Here is a 27,085-nt window from a genome sequence, read left to right as displayed (position 1 = left end):
GCCCTCACATCTGATGAAAAACAAACAGCGATCCAGTTTTCATCCAGTGGGAATCGATGGGCAAGAAATCTGTATTTAATTATTTTGGATGTTCATTATGAATGTGTTAAACTGCAGAATAAAACTGAATGGGCCTTTGACATGAAAAGAAAAGAACATGACTTCATCTACCTCTCATAACCATTCACTATTCTAAAGCACTTTACAGTCTTGGGGTTCTAACTCATGTTTGTTTTCTTTATTTTTCTTTTAGAAATAGGAGCAGGAGTAGGCCATTTGGCCCCCTGCTCCACCATTCATAGCTGACCCAGTACTCCTCATGGTCCACTCTCCTGCCCTCCTCCCATAACCTTTGATTCCCGGCTGATCGAGGATCTATCGATCTCAGCCTTAAATGTACACAAGGACTCTGTCCGACAGCTCCCTGTGGAGTTTCAAAGACTCACTACTCTTTGAGAGAAGAGAATCCTCCTCATCTCAGTCTTTAAATCAGTGCCCCTTAACGTGCTGCTCAACGAACATCACTGAGACAGATTGTCCACTCAGTAGATACATTGTTGTTGGTGAGACATTGCTGTGTCACACTTGCTGCCATGTTTCCTTCAGTGATGCTGCTTCATTAGCTGTGTAGCATTTTTGGTAGGTTCCTATCAGGGCCATGGTTTTAATATTTCTTTGAATATTATTATGTACTTGTTTGGGATTCTGGTGATGGATAGTGGAATATTTTCCATTCCGAGCTGTCCCTGCCCTTTTCTGGTACCTGACAGTTTCTTATAGTAGGGGGACACCAATCTGCACCTTCCTTTTCATGGCATCACCTGCCACATTCAGGTAAGTGAAGGCGTTAAGGGTTCCAATATTGCACTAAACAGCTTCAGAGAGAAACTAAGGGTGAAAGTAGTGGGTGAGGAGATAGGGACATGAGTAAAGGGATCGAGTAGCAGGTGAGTAAAGGGATCGAATGGCAGGTGGGTGAGGGGGTTTGGGTGGCTGGTAGGTGAGGGGATCAGGTGGTAGGTGGGTGGGGGGATCAGGTGGTAGGTGGGTGAGAGGGTTTGGGTGTCGGTGGTGCATATCTCAGTAGAGTTATCAACATAGCACATCTAAATCTCTATATCCATTATGATTAATTGTGCATACCTCAGTGAGATAAGCACACTGGCACATCAAAAACTCTAAGTCTGCCAAACATCTCAAAACCTGATGTAGATCATTCTAAAGTGCATATGTCAGTGAGATAAGCAACTTCAAATGGCAAAATATTGAATCCTATCAAAGTACTTAACACCTGATATACATCATAATAAACTGCATAACTCAGTGAGACGAGCAACTTTGAGCAACAAAACATCCAATTCAATCAAACTACTTAAAATCTACTGAACATTATTCAAAAGTGCATGTCTCAGTGAGATCAACCACTTTGAACAGCAAAATATTCAAATCAATCAAACTTGTTAAAATCTGTTGTGATGCTCCTACAGTACACACCTCAGTACGGTAAGCACCTTGGCACATCAAAATCTCCATTTCCACCAAAGTTCTTTTAACCAGGTGTAGATCAGAGTTCTATCTCAGTGAGATAAGCAAAACTGACCAGCAAAATTTTGAATTCTATCAAGCTTCTAAACGCCTGATGTAGATCATACTGAAGTAAATATCTCAGTGAGATAAGCAATTTTGAGCTGCAAAATGTCCAATACACTTAAACTTTAAAATCCAATCAGGATCATACCAAAAGAGCATATTTCAGTGAAATAGGCAACTTTCAACAACAAAACATCGAATTCAGTCAAACCTCATAATTGCTGATCTAGATCATACGTAAGTGTATTTCTCAGTGAGAAGAAACTTTGAACAGCAAAACATCCATGCTGATTAAACACTTTGAAATCTGAGGGGGCTAAGGAATTTGGCATATCAAAATCTCCATTTCTACTAAACCTGTTTTAAACTGATGCTGATGAGACTATAGTGCATACCTCAATGAGATAACCACATTGGCATACCAAGTCCTTCAAGTTCACCAAACTTCTTAAAATCAGATGGGAATCATATTATTGTGCATATCTCTGTGAGATGAGCAACTTTGAACAGCAAAACATCAAATCAAATGACATAAAATCCAATGAGGATCATACTAACGTGCATATCTTAGTGAGGTAAGCAACGTTGAGTAGCAAAACATTCAATTCAATCAAACTTTATAAAATCTGATGCAGATGCTCTTACAGTGCATAACTCAGTGTGCTAAGTACCTTGGTACATCCAAATCTCTATTTACACCAAACCTCTTTAATCTTGTTGGTAATGGTACCTAAGTGCATAATTAGCTCATTAAAATCTCCAAGTCTACTAACCTTCTGAAAATCTAATGCAGATCATAGAAAAGTGCATATCTTAGTGACATGAGCAAATTTGAATAGTAAAATATCAAAATCAATCAACTTCTCATAATGTGTGGTGCTTATATCAATGAGATTAGCAACCTTGAGTAGCAAACCATGCATTTCAATGAAACTTCTTAAAATTTAATGACGTTCATACAAAAGTGCATTTCTCAGTGAAATTCAATCAACCATCTTAAAATCTGATATAGTTGGTACTAGAGTCCATATCTCAGTGAGATTAACAACTTTGAACAGCAAAACATCCAGTTCAATCAAACTTCTTAAATCCTAATGCAAATCATACTAACGTCGCTATCTCAATGAGATATGCAACCTTGAACAGCAAAACATCCCTTTCAATTAAACTTCTTAAAATCCAATGAGGATCATGCAAAAGTGCATATCTCAGTGATATAAGCACATTTGAACAGCAAAGCATCTGATTTAATCAAACTTTTTAAAACTTGATGCAAATGGTCAGACAGTACATATATCAGTCCGGAATCTTTGATTTCCATTGGCAAGAAAGAGATGAGGGATGGATTAAATTACATATATGTAAACGCAATGAGTATAGTGAACAGAACTGGGGACTGGGGGAGGGCAAATATGACACCAATATTTAAGACAGGGACTAAGGATAACACAGGAAATAAAGACTTGTTAGCTTGACATCAATAATGTTATAAATGATGGAGGCCATAATGCGGGTTAAGATAAATGTATACAGAGAAAAATAAGTTGATAGTGCACAGTCAACATGGTTTTGTCAAGAGCAGTCTTGTCTGACAAATTTAATTGAGTTCTTTGATGAGGTGACACATTGCCATAAATGTTGGATATATTGACTTTGAGAAAGCATTTGATATGGTGCCATGTGGCAAGTTGATAAGCAAAATAGAACACCTCTGGGACACCCGGACCAACTAACCCAACCACCCTGTAGCTCAACATTTCAATTCCCACTCCACCAATGATATGCAGGTCTTTGGACTCCTCCATCGTCAGACCACAGCGAAACGATGGTTGGAGGAAGAACGCCTCATCTTCCAGCTAGGAACCCTCCAACCACTCGGATTTCACCAGTTTCCTCATTTCCCCTCCCCCCAGCCTGTCTCAGTCAAATCCATCAAATTCAGCACCGCCTTCCTAACCTGAGATCTTCTTCCCGACCTCTCCGCCCCCACCCCAGTCTGGCCTATCACCCTCACCTTGACCTCTTTCCACCTATCACATTTCCGACGCCCCTCCCCCAAGTCCCTCCTCCCTACCTTTTATCTTAGCCTGCTGGACAAACTTTCCCCATTCCTGAAGAAGGGCTTATGCCCGAAACGTCGATTCTCCTGTTCCCTGGATGCTGCCTGACCTGCTGCGCTTTTCCAGCAACACATTTCCAGCTCTGATCTCCAGCATCTGCAGACCTCACTTTCTCCTGGTGTGATTCTCTAGCCTTTCCTCTGAGCTTTCAGCATCTATAGTCTTGTTATTTAATTTGATGAATGGAGTGTTAGCTGTCAGGGTGGGCACAAGGGTGCCATCAACCCATGCCAATGAAGGGTGACAAGTGACTCCAGTGAAAGGATGTGGCATATTGTTAAGAGTTGACCCCTTAGCAGTCGGTGAACTGGTCTTTGCATGAGATTATGTCTGTGTGTTTGACACCAACTTAATAATAATTGAAATAAAATGAGAAATTTTAAATGCATACACCTCCATCACGCTAACGATGCCAGTATTTGGTACCATTAAGTTTTGTTTTCAGCCCAGTATCAGAGCGGTCCACAAGTTTGGGAAAAGGTTTTGATTGTGGCAAAAGCAAATCCTTGGCAGGAGCACGATCAGGACCAGGAAATTGGGTCAAGCTGGCAGTGTCCATGAGATCCGGTTTCATAAGGATTATGATACAGACCTCTTGTTTCTGGTTTGGACCGTGTGCAGGTTGAGACTATTGGAGATGCCTACATGGTTGTTGGAGGTGTGCCCATTCCTGTTGCAAGCCATGCGGAGAGAGTCGCCAACTTTGCCTTGGGAATGAGGATGGCTGCAAGAAGTGTGAAGAATCCAGTGACCGGAGATCCTATTCAGGTACAGCTTCTCTCCGATTCCCCACAGACAGAATACTGGGGTTAGGATTAGGCTTGCCTACCATAATTACATCCAGAAGGCATAAGGTTGATGAGTAAGGAATAGTTGAGGTTGATCATATAGGCTGAAGCCTTAACCCCGGCCTAAATCGCAGGCAAATAGTACACTCCGTCAAAGGCAGGGATGGTGGGTGTAGGGTCCTTCAGATTTTTAGACCTGGGCCTACTAACACCAGTGGGATTGAGGAGTTGTTTTAAGTTGAGACAGGTGCGTCTTGCCTGATGGGAGGTAGCTGGTGAGAAGAGGGGCAGGGAAAAAGCAGTCTCATTTTTGTTTCCTTTTTGGGGGGGAGAGAAAGGCTGTTCCTAGAGGTCCCAGATGGGAAGGGCTCCTGCCTAGACTTCACATCCTTCCCGACCACAGGCCCTTGCAGAATTCACTGTCTCCACTGTCTCTAGTTCCTGCTGGGGTCTCCTGATAAAAGTGCCAGATTTCAATGGCTACTAGGACTCCTGCATTTGTTTCTCGAGTTTGCGGTTGGTAAAGCAGCCAGGCACATGCGAATGAGCCCAGCCGTTGAGGCCAATAGCGCCTTCAATTGTTCTGGGTTGGTCACCTGCTCGCTGAGATGGCTCTCCCAATCAAGAATTCAATTTACCCTTCCCTACTCACAGGAGATCGCTTTTAGACATTGTGTTACCATTTCAGTGTCCCTAGCATAGACTTTCAGCTGGGGAACCATGCCCAAATTTGGTGGGCACTAACTGCTGACATGATTGGCTTCCAACGTGATAGCCATCTTCCTATGTGCCAGGGACAACTATGACCAGTGGAGAATTTGCCCCCTGCTTCCCATTAACTCCATCTTTGCTCGGACTTCTTGTTGCTGCACTCAGTTGTAATGCAGCTTTGATTTCTCGGGTAGTCACTCTCACCTCACCCCTGGAGTTCAGCTCTTGTTTGGGTCATGGGTGTGCAGAGGTCTGGAGCAGTGTGACCTTGGCAGCTCTCAAACTGAGCATCAGTGAGCAAGTTCATTACTGAATAAGTGCATCTTGACTGCACTGTTGATGACACCATCATCATCATTTTGCTGATGATTGAAATGGGGCAGTAACTGACCAGATAGGACCTCTACTTTCTGTGGATCAGGACCTAACTATATTTTTGAATGAATGCCAATGTTGTATTGCACTTGAATGGCTCAGCTAGGTTTTCAGGACCTACAGCCTTTGCAATAGCAAGTGGCTTCAGCCATTTCTTGAAATTTCACCGAATGAATTGAATTAGTTGAAGGCTGGCATCTGAGATGTGGGGGTCCTCAGGAAGAGACTGACGATTGGTACATATCCTGCAGCATTGTCATTTGCACTGGTGAACTGGGCTCCCCATCACCTGGTGATGGGCATATTCATGGAGAATCCTTCTCCTGTGAGTTGCTGAATTGTCTGTCAGCTTTACCGATATATGTGGTAAACTGCAGAGCAAAGATTGAACTCATTGGCTGTGGAGTTGAGGACTTCTGTGTATAGCATGCCGCCTGTGTAGTTTAGTATGCAGCACCTCATTTCTCGGTATGCCTGGTATGTCTGCTCCTGGCATGCCCTCCTGCAGTGGCCATTAAACCAGTATTGATCACCAGGTTTGCAATGGTAGAGTAGGGGATATACTGGGCCATGAGTTTAATCATTTTTTTGTGTAATATAAAACATAGCCCAGTGTGCTGGATGAATGCCATGGTTGATGTACCATGTCTGTTCTGATATGTTCCCAGTTAGCATGGTGATGGTGTCACACAACACAATGAATGCTCTCCTCATTGTGAAAACTTAACCTCCACAGAGACTATGTGCTGGTCACTCTTGCCACTACTGTCATGGATGGATGCATCACATCTGTCCATGATGACGGTGAGATCAAGTAAGTTTTTCCCTCTTTTCCATTACAACTTGCAGCAAGCCCAGTATGACAGACCTAGCCTACAGGGCATGGCCAGTTCAATCAGTAGTGGCATAACTGAGCCAGTCTCAGTGATGGGTATTGCAATCCCCCATCCAGGTACATTCAGGGCCCTTGCCTCCCTCAGTGCTCTTTCCAAATGAAGTTCAATGTGGAGGAGTGACAATTCATCAGTTGAGGAGGGGTGGTAGGTAGTAATCTGCTCGAGGTTATCCTTACCCATGTTTGACCCGATGTCATGAGACATTATGGGGTCTGCAGTCTGTATTGAGGATTCCCAATCAACTGCCCTCCTGGTGATAGAGGAGTGTAAGACATTATCAGTAAGGTATGATTTCGTGACTATGTGACTGGAGAGCAGTAATATAATCTCATGGTATATTATTCAACGTAATGAAGCTTTTTTGATTGCAAAAAGAAATACGGGCATGAGTCACAAGCTCAGTTATTTTCGTTGGACTAACAATCATTTGTTGCCATGGTAACCCTGGAGGAAGTTCTCCAATCAGTCTCAAGAGGAGGACTAGCAGAATCTTCTCTGATTGACTCAAAATGGCCAATTAATGCTGACCCTGCTTATGATGCCTGCGTTCTGACAAGGAGCTTTGAAAGTCATTGAGAGAGGGATTCTGGGTGATCAGGGCCAACTTCTAGATAGAGTCATAGAGATGTACAGCATGGAAACAGACTCTTCGGTCCAACCCGTCCATACCGACCAGATATCCCAACCCAATCAAGTCCCACGTGCCAACACCCGGCCCATATCCCTCCTAACCCTTCCTATTCATATACCCATCCAAATGCCTCTATAATGTTGCAATTGAAATGATAGCCCCATAACTAAATTGTTCTAAGTGGAGTATAGGTTCAATAACTGAGAATGGGTCTTGCTTGAGTTAATCTGATCTGAGCCTAGTGGTTCTTTCAAATCATGATCACTCAGGAATATTTGCCCCCGAATGTGATTAATATTACATTGGAAAACGTGATGGAGCAGTAGCATCACCCAGATAAATATGAGACACTCAAGCCGTTCAAATTCTGAGCTTTGATTGGTTGCTTCCCTTGGCTCCACTAATTTTAATAGAAATATCTACCACCAATTTTACAGTAAGATGATAAACAGTTAGCTCTGAGGCTCCAGGAGGTTCTCATAATCTCCCGACTTAAAATTCAACTGCAGAGCCCACTGTGGAACCAGTTTAGATGGCTGTTTCCATTTTTCACACAGTAATTTTGGGCATGAGGGGGTGAGATATGAGATAGTGGAGATCCTCCAATCGCACGTGGAAATTGCCAGGACAATCCATGCTTAGTGTGCGGGCCCTGCAAAAGATCATTCTTCACCCAGCACCTGACCTTTGAGAAGGTGGGTTCTTGCGATTAAAGAATGTCAATTCTTTTCCACAATCAGATCCGAGTTGGCATACATTCTGGTCCAGTGTTGGCTGGAGTGGTTGGTGAGAAGATGCCAAGATACTGTCTATTTGGAGACACTGTTAATACTGCCTCAAGGATGGAGAGCCATGGAGTACCAGGCAAGATCCATCTCAGTCCAACAGCAAACAGGTAGGTAAATCTGACCTGACTCTACCTGTGCTAAACTGTTACCTCATGCTTTTGCTACATTGGAGTTGAGTATTTTGATGCCTCTCCTTTAGACCCAGTGAAAACTCTGCCGTCTATATCCTAACTCACACGGAATTCTACTCACCCATCACTCCTGTGCTCGCTGACCTACAAAATTTCCAGATTTGCCAACGTCTCGTTTTAAGATTCCCGTGCTGGTTCTCAAATCCCACCGGCCTAGCTCTCCCGATCTCTGTCATCACCTCCAGCCCTGCGACTGTCCAAGATTGGCGTACTCCTCTAATGCTAACCTGTTGCACACCTCAGCAATAACTTCACAGAGGCTGGTATCCTGTCACCAAGTCCACCCTTTATTTACACATGCAAAGTGCATGACATTGATCCAGCTGGCTCAGAGCCAGCTCCAAGAGTAAGCAGAGCCCCTGACACTCCTGTTTATTTATTTTTTCTTTTTTTTCTAATTACCCTCACACTACTACCTAACTGCTTATTTTTTCCCCCAGCACCCATGTTGTGTGTGTGCAGGTGTGAGACACAGTGAAAGATACAAGGTGCACAAATCTTTATTCAAATTTCCACCACCAGGAAGAAAGGAAACACCCGAGTGGCCAGTGACAAGCAGTGCCCTTCACATCAAAGGGCAATGCTGTGTGATCAGACAGTGAAGGGGAGAGCAGAGGTTAAATCAAAATAGAGTTGAAGGGGGAAATAATGCATTCCACTCCCTGCGCCACCCACCTCTCCCTGAACAACTCCAGGGTGTTGGTTGACACCGCGTGCTCCTTCTCCAAGGACACCCGGGCTCTAACATAACCGCGGAAGAAGGGCAGGCAGTCGGCCCTAACGACCCCCTCCACAGCCCGCTGCCTGGACCTGTTTATGGGACACTCCTCTTTTCATCTGTCAGCCAGGGTTCCCAGATTGGACCAAAATAACAGCCCCAATCTGGGAACTCATATTCTATAAGATCCACCTGGCTCACCTCATTCCAATCACTACCGCTACATTGTCCGCCAATGTGTCCTAGCTTCTGGAATTCCCTCCTCTCTCTGCCCCTCCATCTCGCTCTCCACCTTTTAAGATGCTCCTTAACACCTATCTCTTTGGCCAGGATTTCGGTTTACCTGTCTTAACTCTTTTTCACTAGATGCCTCTTTCAGGTAAAGTGTGTAATGGTCACTCATGCTAAAGGGAAAGCATGTTACAGCAGAGGTAGAGGTCATCTGATTACGGCAAGCTAGTTGGTACACCATGTACAGATGCATTTGTCCAACCATCCCCCTTCTCATTAAACACAAAATAAAAGTTGCAGGTCACCCAGGTCACCCAATGTAAGTGATCAATAATGAGAATGATGATTCATTTGATCGTTCTAGTCTGTCCCACTTTCATCAGTCTCTGAACATGCGTTTCACCAATTGTTTCAGAGGCATTCAGATCTTTGAATGAGTTGTCAGTTGAATTGGTATCTGCTTGTTCCTAGGATGATGGTCCTCCCCTGGGGAGTGGCGTTCATGTGCTGAATGCTGGATCAGAGCAAGACACTTGCTTCTATGAGATTGATGAATTACAGAACAAAGCTGTTCTTGCTAGTTTCTTGTTCTACACCACAACACTACTGCACAGCTACAGCAGTGAGTGTGCAGAGATGTTCAACGTTTTGATGATAAAGTAGGGAAGAAGTTCACAAGTTGAACAAAGCCCCTCACTGTTTTCACAGCTGTTGGCTACAGTTCTCACTTTGCCAGTGTCCATGCAAAGTCTTTTCGCTATAGGGGACATGATCTCGAAGGTTGAGCTCAAGAAGCTGCAACATATGTTCTTTTAGGCATTCTTTGTATTCTCACCATCCACTCTGAGGATTTGGTTTACTCAGCCCTTAACGAACCTGCAAGTATTCGATTCCTGCTGGTCAGAACTCTTAAGTATGTCAACTGCGACTCAATGGTAGCACATACCTCTGAGCTAGAAGCTTTTGGTTTGAAATTCCATTGCATTGACTTGAACACAGATATTCCAGGCTGGCGTTGAAGTGTATACTGAGGGAATGTTGGACTGTTGGAAATGCTAGCTTTCAGATGAAGCATTAAAGCAAGGACGAGTCTACTGTCCTAAGTGAACATATTATTGAAACAGATTACCTGGTTTAACAGTTTCTGGGACCTTACAGTACACAAATTCCCTGTTGCAATTCCTACATTATCTGAGTGACTAGATATCAAACCTACTGAGTGCATTTAAAACACTAAGGCACTAAATATGCGGCAATATTAACAAGGGCTGCAGTCTCTTTCAATATGATTTAGAAGTATATTCCAATAGAATCATCTTCTCATCATACAGAGCCCTACAGAACAAAGGTTTCGAAATTGTGGAGAGGGGAGCAATCAACGTGAAAGGCAAAGGGCAAATGGTCACCTACTTTCTTGTTCAGAACCTGCATGCCACTGAAGATGACATCTTGGGTAGGTCGTCAAAGGGAAGTGGGAGAGATCCCAACCAGGACAATGATGGCAGCAAGGGGAAAAGTGACCAGTGTAAGCAACACGGTGAGTTTTACAGCACGGAATACAACTCTGACAATTACATGGAATTGTCATGATGTGGAGGTGCCGGTGTTGGACTGGGGTGGACAAAGTTAAAAATCACACAACACCAGGTTATAGTCCAACAGGTTTATTTGGAAGCACTAGCTTTCGGAGTGCTGCTCCTTCATCAGGTGGTTGTGGAGCAGGACCATAAGACACAGAATTTATAGCAACAGGATTGCAGTGTCATGGAATGTAATATTAAACAGGTTTAGCTTAAGACTTTCACCTTTTAGAATGATCATGTTAGTTTCAGTTCCTTCATATGTAAATTCCAAACTTTTTTTAAGTTACATTCTCAAGATAGCTTGAACAATAGATGCCATCTCAGCTCAGGTTATGCATTGAAAGTGTGAATTAAAGTCTGTCTGTGTCCCAATGTTAGGTCAGACTGATTTAATTTCTAAAGTGGGAATTACAGAATCTTATATGGATTTATGCAGTTTTTGAGCAAAATAAAATGTAATTCTGCAATTCTGTAATTCACTCAATATGGAATTGTCTGTAACCCAAGTTCAAAGGTGATAATTGCAGTTAACATTGTCAATGTAGTGAACTTGATAGCACAGAACCTGAGCATAGTTAATCTAAGAGGCATACTGTCAAACAATTTATCATGGACTCATCAGGACAGGTGCAAGAGTACCAAATTTCTGAGGGTGCAACTATTTATATTGAATGTGAAACAGTGCACTGGTTGGCTGCAAAGTGGTTTCTGAGTGGTCTGAGATATTGTCACAGGAAATGTGCCATTGGAACAGTTACCCTAAAGCTTTTATTTAAATTCAAGAAAGACAGGTTGATGATAACATGCCAGGGGGAATGCACCATGAAGTACTGTCCCAAAGTTTTTGGTGAATTGTAAAGGTGCAATAACTGATCAAATTCCATTTTCCTGCAAAGGACCTGTCCCCTGCATATGAATACATCTAGCTTATAGTAATCACAAGTGAGCCCAATTGATGAACCTTGACACACTCCAGATTGTTCAGTAAGTGACGCCCACTTGCAGAATGACATCTAACCTTGAACCCGATGATTTGTGTTTGCAGGCGTGAGCTTTTTGAGAATGGTCTGCAGTTTGCCTGGTGTGGACAATTGAAAGAGACTTCCTGTTTGATATGGTGCATCAGACGTGGAACTGCATGGTGTACATACCTAGCATCACCCTGCCACTGAAATTAGTATTACATTGCTTATAGGTGTGGTACTCAGCATGCTATTTGACTTGAGTGACAACTTATTGGTGGGGAATGACACAAGAGTAGCTACCTTCACCTATTATTCAAATGCTGGCGACACCATACCCCTTCCAGAGTAACCTGAGATACACTGGGCATTTCTTAGGCCCAAATGTAGCATGCATAGATCCATATTCATATTGACTATATTCAGATGAGAGCAGGCCTTGTCAATTTTGTTCGAGAAATATCACTGATCAAAGGACACCTTTAACAGCCTAATGTTATTCTGCAGTATTGTTAAAGATTGTGTTGATGCATCCATTTGCAATTTCCTTTGCAATTCTCTATGTAATCAACCTTACTGGTGCCAGTCAAAAGAAATGATTAGTATACTTTCATGTAAAGCAAAGGCAACATAGTTTTATTAACATTTTAACACCTTTGTTACTCAGATAGTACAACACAATTTCATCCAATAATTGTAACTAATTATTAAAAATTCAATTTACCAAATGAATACTTGAGATATTGAGATAAAGGTTTGATTGTCCTGAATCACTAGTTAACTGAGATGAAATATTATTTGCAAATGTGTCCTGCTCTAATCTCAGAGTTAATGCAGATCTTCGGCAAATCATTCCTCAATAGATGGCTAATCTGCTCTTCAATTTGCAGAGCAAAATAATGATGAAGATCAGGATTACAAGCCTGTGGTTGCCATGAAATATGTTGATAGGGAACAGACACCCTCGGACAACTCCTCTGGTAAGTTGGATGAATACTTTAGGATCTGCTCACGGTTAATACATATTCCCGAAGTTGTTGAATGTATTTCTGGAGATTATGTCACATGACTGTATGTCCCCAACTGCATTTTCCCACAAGTGGTCCTTTGTGGGTGGTACGGTGGCTCAGTGGTTAACATTGCGATGTTAACATGGCACCTCACAGTGCCAGGGACCTGGGTTTGATTCCAGCCTCAGGTGACCGTCTGGATTTGCACGTTCTCCTGTGTGTGGATTTGCTCTGGTTTTCTCCCACAGTCCAAAGATGTGCAGGTTAGGTGGAATGGCCATGCTAGATTGCCCGTAGTGTCCAGCGGTGTGCAGGTTAGGTGGATTAGCCACGGGAAATGCAGAGTTACAGGGATAGGGTGGGATGCTCTTCTGAGGGTCGGTGTAGACTCAATGGGTGGAATAGCCTGTATCTCACTATGGGGATTCTATAAATGGGGTGGGAGGTTATTCTCTCAGATCATTGTTTCCATTCCAAGTGAGAAGTGCAAAGACCATGAAAAGCCTTTGCCTACCTCCAGAATGTTTAATTATTTAAAAAAAAACACTTCTTTTATATTTTCTGCTGACTTTTCTCCAGGGTCACCCTCAGCAGTGACCTGGAGGTTAGTAAGCAATTCTTGGGGAATCCAGGTCACTTCTTGGAGAGTTTACAACCGTAAATCTGTTCTGCCCAGAAATGAATTGTGCTGTTAGATGAGATTTAATACTCCAGTGTTGTGATACCAGCTTCAAAGAAATGTAATGAGGTGCACATTGAAGATGAAAAATCTAATCATAGTCATGAGGATGATCCCGTAAGGAAGCTTGACTGGTTGGTAACCTGCTTTTAGGATGCAATGTCCACAATTTACTGAGGGAAGTCAAAAAGCTTGGAAAGTCAAGGCTTCCAGAGAGGAGGCTGGAATCTGACATATTGATCTTTATGCTTGTAGGGTCTATGATTTCAAAGCAGGATACAATCTGAGTACTTTTAGGATCAGGGAATAGCTGTGAATCCCATTTCAACAATTGAGCCTCTTAAATACTATCACAGATTCCAATAGATGTTTGATGACCAGTGTGACAAGATGGGCCAAAGATCATCTTTCTATGCTGTAAAATCTATTTAACTCTGTGATATGTGTCATTCAGCATCAACCTTGACACACTCCAGATTGTTCAGTAAGTGATGCCCACTTGCAGAATGACATCTAACTATGAACCCAATGATTTGTGCTTGCAGGCGTGAGCTTTTTGAGAATGGTCTGCAGTTTGCCTGGTGTGGACAATTGAAAGAGACTTCCTGTTTGATATGATGCATCAGACGTGGAACTGCATGGTGTACATACCTGGCATCACCCTGCCACTGAAATTAGTATTACATTGGATTGATCAGTTTGGATACTTAATCAATTACTTTCCTTAAAGATTGAAGACTTGAGGAAATTTTTAAGCAAGACTAAAAGACATACCTGCAGGTCAACCAGAGCAGGGGTAATGGCCAATGAGGCTGAGGTGTCGATGAATGGCCGATGAGGCTTAGGTGTAGATTATTAGCCGATGAGGCTTCGGTGCAGCCAGCAACCTTTTTGATGAACTGAAGTTTACAGAGGAGAGAGGGAGGATGAACATCCGTACAGCAGAGCATTGGACAACTGCGGAGTTGGGCTGAGACCACAAGTTTTATATAAATGCAAATTACTGTTGCTTGACATTGAAATGAAATTTTATATATTTTATCACTTCACTACTTTACACGTATTTCCAATCCTCAGCTCGTAGACACATCGGTATAAAACAAATAATAAACATTGTCACATTTAAATATAATGGAGTTTATTCCATTTATTCTAATTGTTTAGTCTTGTGTAACTTATACATTGGCTTTGGTGGGATATAATACATCATTGATGCACAGTGATTAAGCAATTGAGTGCATGTAACACATGGCTATTGATTTTAAATTTTGACTGCATAACTTAATCAGTTGACTGTATTAATACTAGCTCTTTCTTTGCCACGAAGACAGGGAAATCAACAGAGCTGAGCTTAACAAGTGTCCAGAGAGAACAATGATCTCCAAGTGTCCAGAGAGACCAATGATCTCCAAGTGTCCAGAGAGTACAATGATCTCCAAGGAGGAAGATAGAACAAAGTCAAGACTGGACCTGAATAATAAGCCTCTCAGTAATGAAGATGGAAAGTCAGAATTTTGTATTCTATTGTAAACAGAGTGCTGTGTATAACCAACTCAAGCTGCACCTGAGTTAGCTATATTTTCTTGAAAAGACAAACATTAGTTTTACATTGTTTGAAATGTTGCCACTTTTGAATGAGTTTCCCTCAGAAACATTTCTACTGTATTTCTTCAAATGCTTTTTTGTGGCACGGTGGCTCAGTGGTTAGCACTGCTGCCTCACAGCATCAGGGACTCGGGTTCGATTCCAGCCTCGGGCGACTGTCTGTGTGGAAATTGCACATTCTCCCCCTGTCTGCATGGGTTTCCTCCGGGTGGTCCGGTTTCCTCCCACAATCCAAAGATGTGCAGGTTAAGGTGGATTGGCCTTGCTAAATTGCCCATACTGTTCAGGGATATGTAGGTTAGGTGCATTAGTCAGGGGTAAAGGTAAAGTAATAGGTCTGGGAGGGACACTCTTTGAGGGGTTGGTGTGGACTTGTTGGGCTGAAGGGCCTGTTTCCCCATTGTAGGGATTCTATTCTAAAAATTCTACTTTCAAAATATTCATAAATTTCTGCAATGTTGCATCCACTGTCCATGGCTAATTAAAATTGGGGGAAACATCAAACTTAACAAAAAAACATATAACTGTGCAAAGATGAGTGGAAGCTCAGATGATTTGTCAAAGTATAAAGAAAGGCAGATACTAACAAAAGGTAAATTAGCATGAAGCATTAAAGGGGTGAAAGGAAGATAGCTAGAAATGCAAAAAATGGATAGCAAGAATTTCTACAAGTATTTGAAAAGGAAAAGGGTAAGTAATGTGAGTCAAGAATGTGGTGCTGGAAAAGCATAGCATCCGAGGAGCAGGAGAATCCACGTTTCGGGCGGCAGTTTCAGGAAAAGCACAGCAGGTTGGGATGCTGCCTGACCCGCTGTGCTTTTCCAGCATCACACTTTCGACTTTAATCTCTAACATTTGCAGTCCTCACTTTCACCTAAGTAATGTGAGTGCTGGTCCTGAAGTGTGGGTGGGGGAAGGTTCAGTTGAAGGGAAATTTTAAAAAATCAATGAGAGAACAGAGATGTAGGACAGTGAAGAGTTGAATGATAATCCAGACGTGACAGGGAGGGGCATAAAATGTAAACAGAAGAGTGTAGCAAAAATTAGATCCAGAATAAGAAATAGGATTAAGGACAAAACAGAATACAGGAAAGAGGATGAGTGTTTAGCGGCATGGTGTAAAGACAACAATTTCTCCATCAACGTAAGCAAATCAAAGTAGCAGGTCATTGCCCCCAGGAAGCAGAGGACATGCCCCTGTCTGCATCACTGGTGTGAAGGTGGAGATGGTCGAGAATGTCAAGTTCACCTATAATCTGTCCTGGTCCACCCACATCGACACTATGGTCAAGAAAGCACAACAGCGTCTCTACTTCCTCAGGAAGCTCAGGAAATTCAGCATATTCACAAGGACTCTTACCAATTTTTATAGATGCACCATAGAAAGCATCTTGTCTGGATGCATCACAGTGTGGTTTGGTAGCTGCTCTTTCGAAGACCACAAGAAACTACAGAGAGTCATGAACACAGCCCAGTCCATCACACAAACCAGCCTTCGATCCACTGACTCCAACTATACTTGCTGCTGTCTTGGGAAAGTAACCAACACAATCAATGGCCCTTCTCACCCCAGTTATACTCCCTTCCACACTTGTCTGGCAGGCAGAGGGTATAAAAGTTTGTATTCATGTACAAATAGATTCAAGTACAGCTTCTTCCCGGCTATTATCAGACTTTGAATGGACCTCTCAAATGTTAATGCTGATCTCTCCCTTTCTGTCTCTGTGCACCTTCTCTGTGGCTGTAACACTGTATTCTGCACTCTGTTCTGCCACAATGATGCACTTTGTAAGGTATGATCTACTTGTATAGCACACAGTAACACTTTTCACTGTATCTCGGTACATGTAACAACAATCAATCAATTTTTAAAAATCTGAATGCCCACATTTGTAATGCTGATGAGTAAATAAATGATGGCATACCATAAAAATAAATGAATGTGACTTCAGAACTACTGCAGAGATATGGCTGTAGGGTGACCAAGACTGGGAACTCGATATTGAAGGTATTTAATGTTCTGGATGAATCGGCAAAAATGAAAAAGAGGAATGGTAGCTTTGATAATAAAGCATCAGTGTGGTGGTGAGTAATAATTATAGGTGCAATAGATTGTGATGTGGAAGTAGTTTGAATGGGATAAGAAGGGAAAGAGGTCACGGGTGGGCTCCAGAAGAGTTGCCTCACTGTAGTATGAAGTATACAAAGTATAAATTGAAAAATAATGGGAGGGTTTATGAAGGGTGCTTCAATTGTCATGAGTGATTTGAATGTGCATATTGACTGGACAAATCAAATGGGCAAGAATAATAATGGAAGACACATTTGTAGAGTGCATCAGGGATTGTTTCTTGGAGGGGTACATTGCAGAACTACCTAATACCATGCTATTTAGAGTTAGTCATGTGTAATCAGGTAAGATTAATAAGGGATTTCATAGTTACGGCTCCTAGAGAGGATAGCAATCACAACATGGCAGAACTTCACACATAGCTCGAAGGAGAACAGCGTGGCTCTCACACCGGTGTTGACAACTTATCTGAGAACACTTACAGAGCTGTCTAAAAGGTGGCTGGGAAAATAGACCAAGGGTAAGGTGAGTAGATGAGCAGTGGCAGACATCCAAGCAAATATTTCAGAATGCTCAGCAATAAATTTATTCCAATCAAAAGGACTTGGTGAGGAGGATGAACCACCCATAGTTAGCAAAGGCAATCAAGGCAATATCTGATCAAAAAGTTAAGGAACATAAGGAGCCTAGAGGATTGGGAATTTTTTAGGAACCATCAACAGATGGCCGAAAAAAAAAGCTGAAGGAGAGAAAACTGTCAATAATATTATAAACAAACGTGTCCTATAGTATATGAAAAGAGAATAGCTAAAACATTTGAGACCCTTGGAGGAAGCACTTGGGGAATTGATTACAGGGAGCAGAGAAATGGCAGATAAGTTCAACCAATAATTTGAGTTGATCTTCATAGTGGAGGACTGTAAACATCCCAATGAGATAACGGGAGTCCAAAGACAGTATATTTTTTGTTAAGGGCGGCACGGTGGCACATCGCCAGAGACCCAGGTTCAATTCCCGCCTCAGGTGACTGACTGTGTGGAGTTTGCACATTCTTCCCGTGTCGGCGTGGGTTTCCTCCGGGTGCTCCGGTTTCCTCCCACAGTCCAAAGATGTGCAGGCCAGGTAAATTGGCCACGCTAAATTGCCCGTAGTGTTAGGTAAGGGGTAAATGCAGGGGTATGGGTGGGTTGCGCTTCAGCGGGGCGGTGTGGACTTGTTGGGCCGAAGGGCCTGTTTCCACACTGTAAGTAATCTAAAAAAAAATCTAGAAAGGCTGGTAGGTGTAGGGAATGCTGGATGACCAGAGAAATTGAGGTCTTGATTAAGAAAAAGAAGGAAGCATATGTCGGATATAGACAGGATAGATCGAATGAATCTTTAGATGAGTGTAAAGGCAGTAGGAGTATACTTAAGAGGGAAATCAGGAGGGCCAAAAGGGGACATGAAATAGCTTTGGCAAATAGGGGCAAGGAGAATCCAAAGGGATTTTATGAATACATTAAGGACAAAAGGATAACTAGGGAGAGAATTGGACCCCTCAAAGATCAGCAAGGCAGCCTATGTTTGGAAATGTAGGAGATGGGGAAGATACAAAATGAGTATTTTGTATCATTGCTTACTGTGGAGAAGGACATGGAAGATATAGAATGTAAGGAAATCGATGGTGACATCTTGAAAAATCTGTATTACAAAGGAGGAGGTCTAGATGTCTTAAAACGCATAAAGGTGGATAAATCCCCAGGACCTGTTCAGGTGTACCCCAGATCTCTTTGGGAAGCTAGGGAAATGATTGTTAGGCCCTTTGCTGAGATATTTGGATCATTGATAGTCACAGGTGAGGTGCCAGAAGACTGGAGATTGACTAACATGGTGCCACTATTTAAGAAAGGTGGTAAGGAAAAATCACAGAATTATAGACCGGTGATCCTGACGCCGGTGGTGGGCAGGTTGTTGGAGGGAATCCTGAGGGACAGGATGTACATGTATTTGGAAAGGCAAGGACTGATTAGGGATAGTTAACATGGCTTTGTGCATGGGAAATCATGTCTCACAAACTTGATTGAGTCTTTTGAAGAAGAAACGAAGAGGATTGATGAGGGCAGATTGGTGGAGGCGAGCTATATGGGCTTCAGTAAGGCGTTCGACAAGGTTCCCCATGGGAGACTGGTTAGCAAGGTTAGATCACATGGAATACAGGGAGAACTAGCCATTTGGATACAGAACTGGCTCCAAATGGTAGAAGACAGAGGGTGATGATGGTGGAAGGCTGTTTTTCAGACTGGAGGCCTGTGACCAGTGGTGTGCCATAAGGATCGGTGCTGGGTCCACTGCTTTTTGTCATTTCTATAAATGATTTGGATGTGATCATAAAGGGTATAGTTAGCAAGTTTGCAGATGACACCAAAATTGGAGGTGCAGTGGACAGCGAAGAAGGTTACCTCAGATTACAACAGGATCTTGATCAGATGGGCCAATGGACTGAGGAGTGGCAGATGGGGCTTAATTTTGATAAATGTGAGATGCCGCATTTTGGAAAAGCAAATCAGGGCAGGACTTATACACTTTCTGGTAAGGTCCTGGGGGGTGTTGCTGAACAAAAAGACCTTGGAATGTAGGTTCATAGTTCCTTGAACGTGGAGTCGCAGGTAAATAAGGTAGTGAAGAAGGCGTTTGGTATGCTTTCCTTTATTGGTCAGAGCATTGAGTATAGGAGGTGGGAGGTAATGGCTGTACAGAACATTGGTTAGGCCACTTTTGGAATTATGTGCAATTCTGGTCTCCCTCCTTTAGGAAGGATGTTGTGAAACTTAAAAGGATTCACAAAAGATTTACAAGGATGTTGGCAGGGCTAATGGGTTTGAGGTAGATGGAGAGGCTGATTAGGCTGGGACTGTTTTCCCCGGAGCGTCGGAGGCTGAGCGCTGACCTTATGTTGGTTTATAAAATCATGAGGGGCATGGATAGGGTGAATAGACAAGGTCTTTTCCCTGGGGTGGGGCAGTCCAGAACTAGAGGGAATAGATTTAGAGTGAGAGGAGAAAGACAAAAAGGGACCTAAGGGGCAACATTTTCATGCAGAGGGTGGTATGTGTATGGAATGAGCTGCCAGAGGAAGTGGTGGAGGCTGGTACAATTGCTACATTTAAGAGGCATTTGGATGTTATGTGAATAGGAAGGGTTTGGAGGGATATGGGCCGGGTGCTGGCAGGTGGGACTAGATTGGGTTGGGATATCTGGTCAGCATGGACGGGTTGAACCGAAAGGTCTGTTTCCATGCTGTACATCTCTATGACTCTGTGACTCTATGTGAGGAATTTAAAACCCACACTGAGGGTAACAAAGTCCAAACCCAGCATTGAGGTCAATTCGACCCCAACTATTCAAACCAGCAGCTAAATTGAACAAAGTTCCAAGACGTCTTCAGGGACGCTTCTGTAATGGGCAATCAATACTGGCTTGTTCCTGTGCTTATCACTGTTTCCTCTGGAGCTTTGCTCTATTTTCTTTTGTTTTCCAATTATTAATGCTTTGTACTGGGAGGCTGTGCACCATTAATGGGGTATGAAATCTGTAAACACATTCTGTATGGACAAGAGTAACAGAAAATCTTCCACTCCACATTTCAACAAAGGTAAGCTCTCACCATTAACTTTAGGCTAACCTTTATGCAATAGATCCGGCTCGTTCAGCCCCTCCAACCTGTTCCACCATTCAAAGTTGATCTATACCTCTGATTAACTTATCCACTATTTCCCTAGATCCTTTAATACTATTAACTTACACAAAGCTATCAATATTAGCCTTGAAAAGTTCTGTTGATCCAGTGACTACAGACCCACTAATGAAATTTTAAAGGAAGGGTAGTACTGACCCAATTTGTTCTCCCTTTACTCTCACATCCACCCTTGAACTGTGAATGGATATTTCTGGGCTGGAACTTCTGAGGAGCTTTTTTTAAATTTATTCAGGAATGTGGGTGCCACTGGCTGGGCCCATATTTATTGCCCACCTCTAGTCACCCTTGAAAAGGTGGTGGTGAGCTGCCTTCTTGAACTGCTGCGGTCCGTGCAATGTGGGTTGACCCACAATTCCAGGATTTTGACCCAGTGGCACTGAAGGAACGGCGATATATTTCAAAGTCAGGATGGTGAATGGCTAGCAGAGGAACTTTCAGGCAGTTCTGCTCCCAGGTATCTGCTGGGGAAGGTCTCCGTGTTCAGAAAAGGAAACTCAATCCTAATCTCTGACTATTGATCTGTCCACTCCCACCTGCAGAAAGTGGATGGTTAAGGGGAATCAATATCATTCTGTGATAGCTCCGTGGTTGATTAGCCCAGAGCACTTAGGCCCTGAAATGCCTGCACAGTAGAAGAGCATTTTGTAAAGCCTGACAGAATGTAAAAACACCAACGCTAGGAAATTAATTTTCTTCGCACTTATTGGCATCTGTAGAGCTCATTAAACCCTTCTGTGTTTGGGTTCCGTGCAGCAAAATTTATCTCTTTGTCAAAATATCCGCTGGGAATCACACAAACATATTGTCATAACTCTCCACAGCAGCTCCGAGCTGTAAATGCCATTATTTGTTCAGGTAAGACTAACTACACCCTCACAGACAACCAAAAAACACTGCACTTAGAATGATTCCAATCAAAGTGTATCTTCTGAAACTTTTCCACACTAGTACAACATCTATCCAAATCTGCTGAATATCCGATATCCATTCCTCTTGATTAACGAAAAAGATGATTTTTTTTTTGCATTCATCACTCCTTTACAGTCTTCAGAAAAGATGGAGTCCACTATATTTGTTTCCAGTTTAAAACGTCTTAAATTGTCAAGGTAGCTCAAAAGAGCTGAGGTTCTACACTTTTCAGTTATCAGTGAAATCTCATTGTGGTTTATTGTGAGGAAGGCTGATGCTCCATTTGGCAATTTGCTCCAATTCCATCAATTACTGAGGACCAGGTGTCAGAATTTCAAGATGTCTGAGGTCAGATTCCAATTAAATATCAGAAGGTTGCTCTTTAGCAACAGACACTTGAACTATGGGATGGAATGTACAGCATGGAAACAGACCCTTCGGTCCAACTCATTAATGCCAACCAGTTATCCTGCTGGCTCATGCAGTGAACTCAAGTTCACCTTAGCCCCCAAGTTAAACTGCGTCAGATTAGCCTTGTTGACCACTGAAGGGAGCGCAAGTTCCCAGAATATTTTCCCCAAATTGGTCTGTATTTTTTTCCTATCTTTTCCAAGGAAGTCGCAAATTTTGGGTGGAGCTGGAAGTTCATATATCTCAATGTACCAAGTATCATAGTTATATAGGTTAGGCTAGATGGACTAAATAGTCTTCACAGTCCAGCTTTGTCTGTACATGGGAATGAATCAAGCCATCCCTATCGTGTAAAGTGATTTGAGATGGGCTGCAAGGAGCAGGTTTTGTTCAATATCTTCCAACCAGCTCTGTCATCACGTTTTAAAATTGGGTGGCATGGTGGCCCAGTGGTTAGTACTGCTACCTCACAGCATCAGGGGCCCTAGTGTGATTTCAGCTTTGGGTGACTGTCTGTGTGGAATGCACATGTTCTCCCCGTGTCTGCATGGGTTTCCTCTGGGTTCCTTCCACGGTCCAAGGATATGCACGTTAGGTGGATTGGCCATGTTTAATTGCTCATAGTGTCCAGGGGTTTACAGGCCACATGGATTAATCCTGGGAAATGCAGGGTTACAGGGATAGGGTAGAGGGCTGGCTCTAGGTGGGATGCTCTTCAGAGGGTCAATGTGTGGATTCGATGACCTGAATGGCCTGCTTCCACACTGTAGGGATTCTAAGATTCTATGAAAATTGGGACTAATTCTTCCCCAGCTCCTTTACCGTTTCATAACCTTCACTAACTCATTATTTATACTGAAGGGTTTCCACCAACAATCTTCTTGTGCAGATAAAAAACACTACCATGAAATCACAGGAATAAATCCATCAGCCCATAGTGCTCACACCAATTCTTCGAGATAATTATTCAATTACTTCCGCCCCCTACTCTTTCCTTATAGCAGGGCCCATTCTTCCCTGTTTCCATACAGGTCGCATTCCATTTTAAATACATCGATTGAATCTGCTTCCATCAGCCTTGAGGTAGTGTATTCTATATCACAACAAGTAGCTACACAAAAATATTATCATTTGTTATCGTCATCAAAACATTAAAAGCTTTTATTTAAATTTAAAGCAAGTATGAAACAAAAATATATTCTCCAAAACTAATCATCCAATTTTACAGTACAGAAAGGGGTCACTGTTAAATCCATACCAACACAGCTCCTTTCCTCTGTCTGTACACCCTAAGTGATTTTTCTTTTAAAAATATTTATTCAGTTCCTCATTAAAATTAATATGGATTCTACTGCAACACTGCATCCACATGTTATCAGTTTCAGGCAGGACTATTGGTAGAGACTATAACTCACCCTTAAAGGATATACTTCTTATGGACTGTGTGGAGCATAGGTTTACTCGGCTCATATTGGGAATGGCAGGACTGCCCGATGAGGGGAGATGGACTGGGCCTGGGATTAGAAGGATGAAAGGGGATCCGATTGAAATGTATAAAGCCCTAATAATGCTGGAATAGACTACATGCAGGGAGGATGTTTCCCTGATTGGGGAGTCTACAACCAGGGAACATAGTCTTAGGATACAGGGTAGGCCATTTTGGACAGAGATCTGGAAACATTTATTCAGTGTTGGTGAACCTCTAGAGCTCTGTACTACAGAAGGCTGTGGAGGCCAAGTCACTAAATATATTCAGGAAAGAGAAACAATAAATATTTAGATTTTAAATGCGTCAATGGGTATGAGATGAAAGTGAGAATATACCACTGAGACAAGGACCAGCTAAGACCATATTGAATGGTGGATCAGGCTTGAATTACCTACTCCTGGTCTTAGTTTCTATAAACCTAGCAACGTATTGGAAGGATGCTGTGAAAATTGAAAGGGTTCAGAAAAGATTTACAAGGATGCTGCCAGGGTTGGAGGGTTTGACCTATAGGGTGAGGCTGAATAAGCTGGGGCTATTTTCCCTGGAGCGTCAGAGACTGAGGGGTGACCTTATGGAGGTTTATTAAATCATGACGGGCATGGAAAGGATAAATAGACAAGGTCTTTTCCCTGGATTGGGAGTCCAGATCCAGAGGGCATAAGTTTAGGGTGAGACAGGGGAAAGATATAAAAGAGATCTAAGGGGCAACGTTTTCATGCAGAGGGTGGTATGTGCATGGAATGAGCTGCCAGAGGAAGTGATGAAGGCTGGTACAATTACAACATTTAAAGGCATCTGGATGGGTACATGAATAGGAAGGGTTTAGTGGGATATCGGGCAATTACTGGCAAATGGGACTAGAATAACTTAGGATATATGTTTACCATGATGAGTTGGACCGAAGGGTCTGTTTCCATGCTGTACATCTCTATGGCAACATGACCTCCCAACTCCTGTACTCAATACTCTGACCAATAAAGGAAAGCATACCAAACGCCTTCTTCACTATCCTATCTACCTGCGACTCCACTTTCAAGGAGCTATGAACCTGCACTCCAAGGTCTCTTTGTTCAGCAACACTCCCTAGGACCTTACCATTAAGTGTATAAGTCCTGCTAAGATTTGCTTTTCCAAAATGCAGTATCTCGCATTCATCTAAATTAAACACCATCTGCCACTTCTCAGTCCATTGGCCCATCTGATCAAAATCCCGTTGTAATCTGAGGTAACCCACTTCACTGTCCACTACAGCTCCAATCTTGGTGTCATCTGCAATCTTACTAACTATATCTCTTATGCTCACATCCAAATCATTTATATAAATGATGAAAAGTAGCGGACCCAGTACCGATCCTTGTGGCACTCCACTGGTCACAGGTCTCCAGTCTGAAAAACAACTCTCCACCACCACCCTCTGTCTTCTACCTTTGAGCCAGTTATGTACCAAATGGCTAGTTCTCCCTGTAGTCCGAGAGATCTAACCTTGCTAACTGGTCTCCCATGGGGAGCCTTGCTGAACATCTTACTGAAGTCTATATAGATTACGTCTACCGTTCTGCCCTCATCAATCCTCTTTGTTACTTCTTCAAAAACTCAATCAAGTTTGTGAGACATGATTTCCCACGCACCAAGCCATGTTGACTATCCCTAATCAGTCCTTGCCTTTCCAAATACATGTACATCCTGTCCCTCAGGATTCCCTCCAACAAGTTGCCCAGCACTGACATCAGGCTCACTGGTCTATAATTCCCTGCCTTGTCCTTACCACCCTTCTTAAGCAGGAGTGTTGCTGAACAAAAAGACCTTGGAGTGCAGGTTCATAGCTCCTTGAAAGAAGAGTCACAGGTAGATAGGATAGTGAAGAAGGCGTTTGGTATGCTTTCCTTTATTGGTCAGAATACTGAGTACAGGAGTTGGGAGGTCATGTTGCGGTTGTACAGGACATTGGTTAGGTCACTGTTGGAATATTGTGTGCAATTCTGGTCTCCATCCTATCAGAAAGATGTTGTGAAACTTGAAAGGGTTCAGAAAAGATTTACAAGGATGTTGCCAGGGTTGGAGGATTTGAGTTATAGGGAGAGGTTGAGTAAGCTGGGGCTGTTTTCCCTGGAGCGTCGGAGGGTGAGGGGTGACCTTATAGAAGTTTATTAAGTCATGAGGGGCATGGATAGGGTAATTAGACAAGGTCTGTTCTCTGGGGTGGGGGAGTGCAGAACTAGAGGGCATAGGTTTAGGGTGAGAGGGAAAAGATATAAAAGAGACCTAAGGGGCAACTTTTTCACGCAGAGGGTGGTGCATGTATGGAATGAGCTGCCAGAGGAAGTGGTGGAGGCTGGTACAATTGCAACATTTAAAAGGCATCTGGATGGGTATATGAATACGAAGGGTTTGGAAGGATATGGGGTGGGTGCTGGCAGGTGGGACTAAATTGGGTTGGGATATCTGGTTGGCATGGACAAGTTAGAACGAAGGGTCTGTTTCCGTGTAGTACATCTCTATGACTCTACGACACGACTGCTATAGTTAGTCAATGCAGCACTGTCACACATCAGGTGGTAGATCACTCAGAAAGTCAGAATTGTTTCAACATTGAGATGAAAACTGGAACGTGACAGTCAACAAGCCAGAGGAAATTTAGGAAATCCCTCTGAAAGTGAAGAGTAACCAGAGAAATGATTCTGTCATTGCTTTAAGTCTGTTAATGCAGATCCTGCATCATATTAAAATCAATGCTCCAGCTCAGCATTGCACTTTCTTTTGAAGACGGCTCTGCACTGCCATCTAGAGGGAAACACAACAAATGTAAGAAGAATTAGCTGGAGACCACGATTCAAAGCAGCCCAATTTAAAAAAAATTAGTGTTGACGAATTTTTGTGGTGACCTTCGAAACTATTTTACAGCAACAACTTATAATTGCATAACTCCCTTAAGATATTATAATGACCCAAACAGCTTCATAGGAGCACATTCAGGGCAACAATTGCCACATGGCTGTATAAGGAGATATTAGGACAGGTGGCAAAAGCTTGGGGAAAAGACCTTGGTACAATGGAGCAACAGATAGAGACAGTTGCCAAATACTACTACTTGGGAAAACTGGTGTTTCCTTTCAGAGAGTCCAAAGGTGCTCTAAATTCTCAATTTCATAAGAACACAGGATTGAATGAGACTGAAAAGAAATCATTTCAGATCCTCAGGCATTCATCAGAGCTCGAAAACAGAATGCACGACTCACAACCACTGCCTCTCACTCAGTTTTTGCATGAAATGACTATCCAATTAATTAGGTTTTAAAAGATCATTATAAACTAGAAAATGTAGACATGGAGGATAAGGGAGGTAACTCCAGAGCTTAAAAGTTGCATTCTAAAGAGAGTCCATATTACTGTAGTCCTCCTGTACTTGAGTCGTAACACTAATTCTATGATCTTGTTGTGTTCCTACATCCCTTCAACCACTAATCTTCTAGACAGATGTTCTGGTAAAATATAAAACCACAAGGTATTGAGATTTAAAAACACAAATACCATCTAAGGGCAACACATAATATGGTAAATCAATACTTACAAGAAAATTAGTTTGCAGCAAAA

General features: G+C 42.6%; 1 protein-coding gene across 1 annotated transcript in view; it reads left to right on the top strand.

Annotated features, from left to right (window-relative positions):
* The window catches only part of LOC122555485 (guanylate cyclase soluble subunit beta-2-like), a 48,316-nt gene extending 33,325 nt beyond the window's left edge, over positions 1–14,991 (top strand). Inside the window, exons 11-17 of the mRNA XM_043701511.1 lie at positions 771–834; positions 1,488–1,503; positions 4,332–4,478; positions 7,852–8,006; positions 10,371–10,576; positions 12,475–12,564; positions 14,601–14,991. Coding sequence (XP_043557446.1) covers positions 771–834; positions 1,488–1,503; positions 4,332–4,478; positions 7,852–8,006; positions 10,371–10,576; positions 12,475–12,564; positions 14,601–14,803 — 881 coding nt within the window. The 3' untranslated portion in view covers positions 14,804–14,991. The remainder of the gene's footprint in view (positions 1–770; positions 835–1,487; positions 1,504–4,331; positions 4,479–7,851; positions 8,007–10,370; positions 10,577–12,474; positions 12,565–14,600) is intronic.
* Positions 14,992–27,085: the final 12,094 nt, after the last annotated feature.

Source organism: Chiloscyllium plagiosum, chromosome 12, assembly GCF_004010195.1.
Source record: "Chiloscyllium plagiosum isolate BGI_BamShark_2017 chromosome 12, ASM401019v2, whole genome shotgun sequence".
Lineage (NCBI taxonomy): Eukaryota > Metazoa > Chordata > Chondrichthyes > Orectolobiformes > Hemiscylliidae > Chiloscyllium > Chiloscyllium plagiosum.
This window is presented reverse-complemented; position numbering and strand designations above follow the sequence as displayed.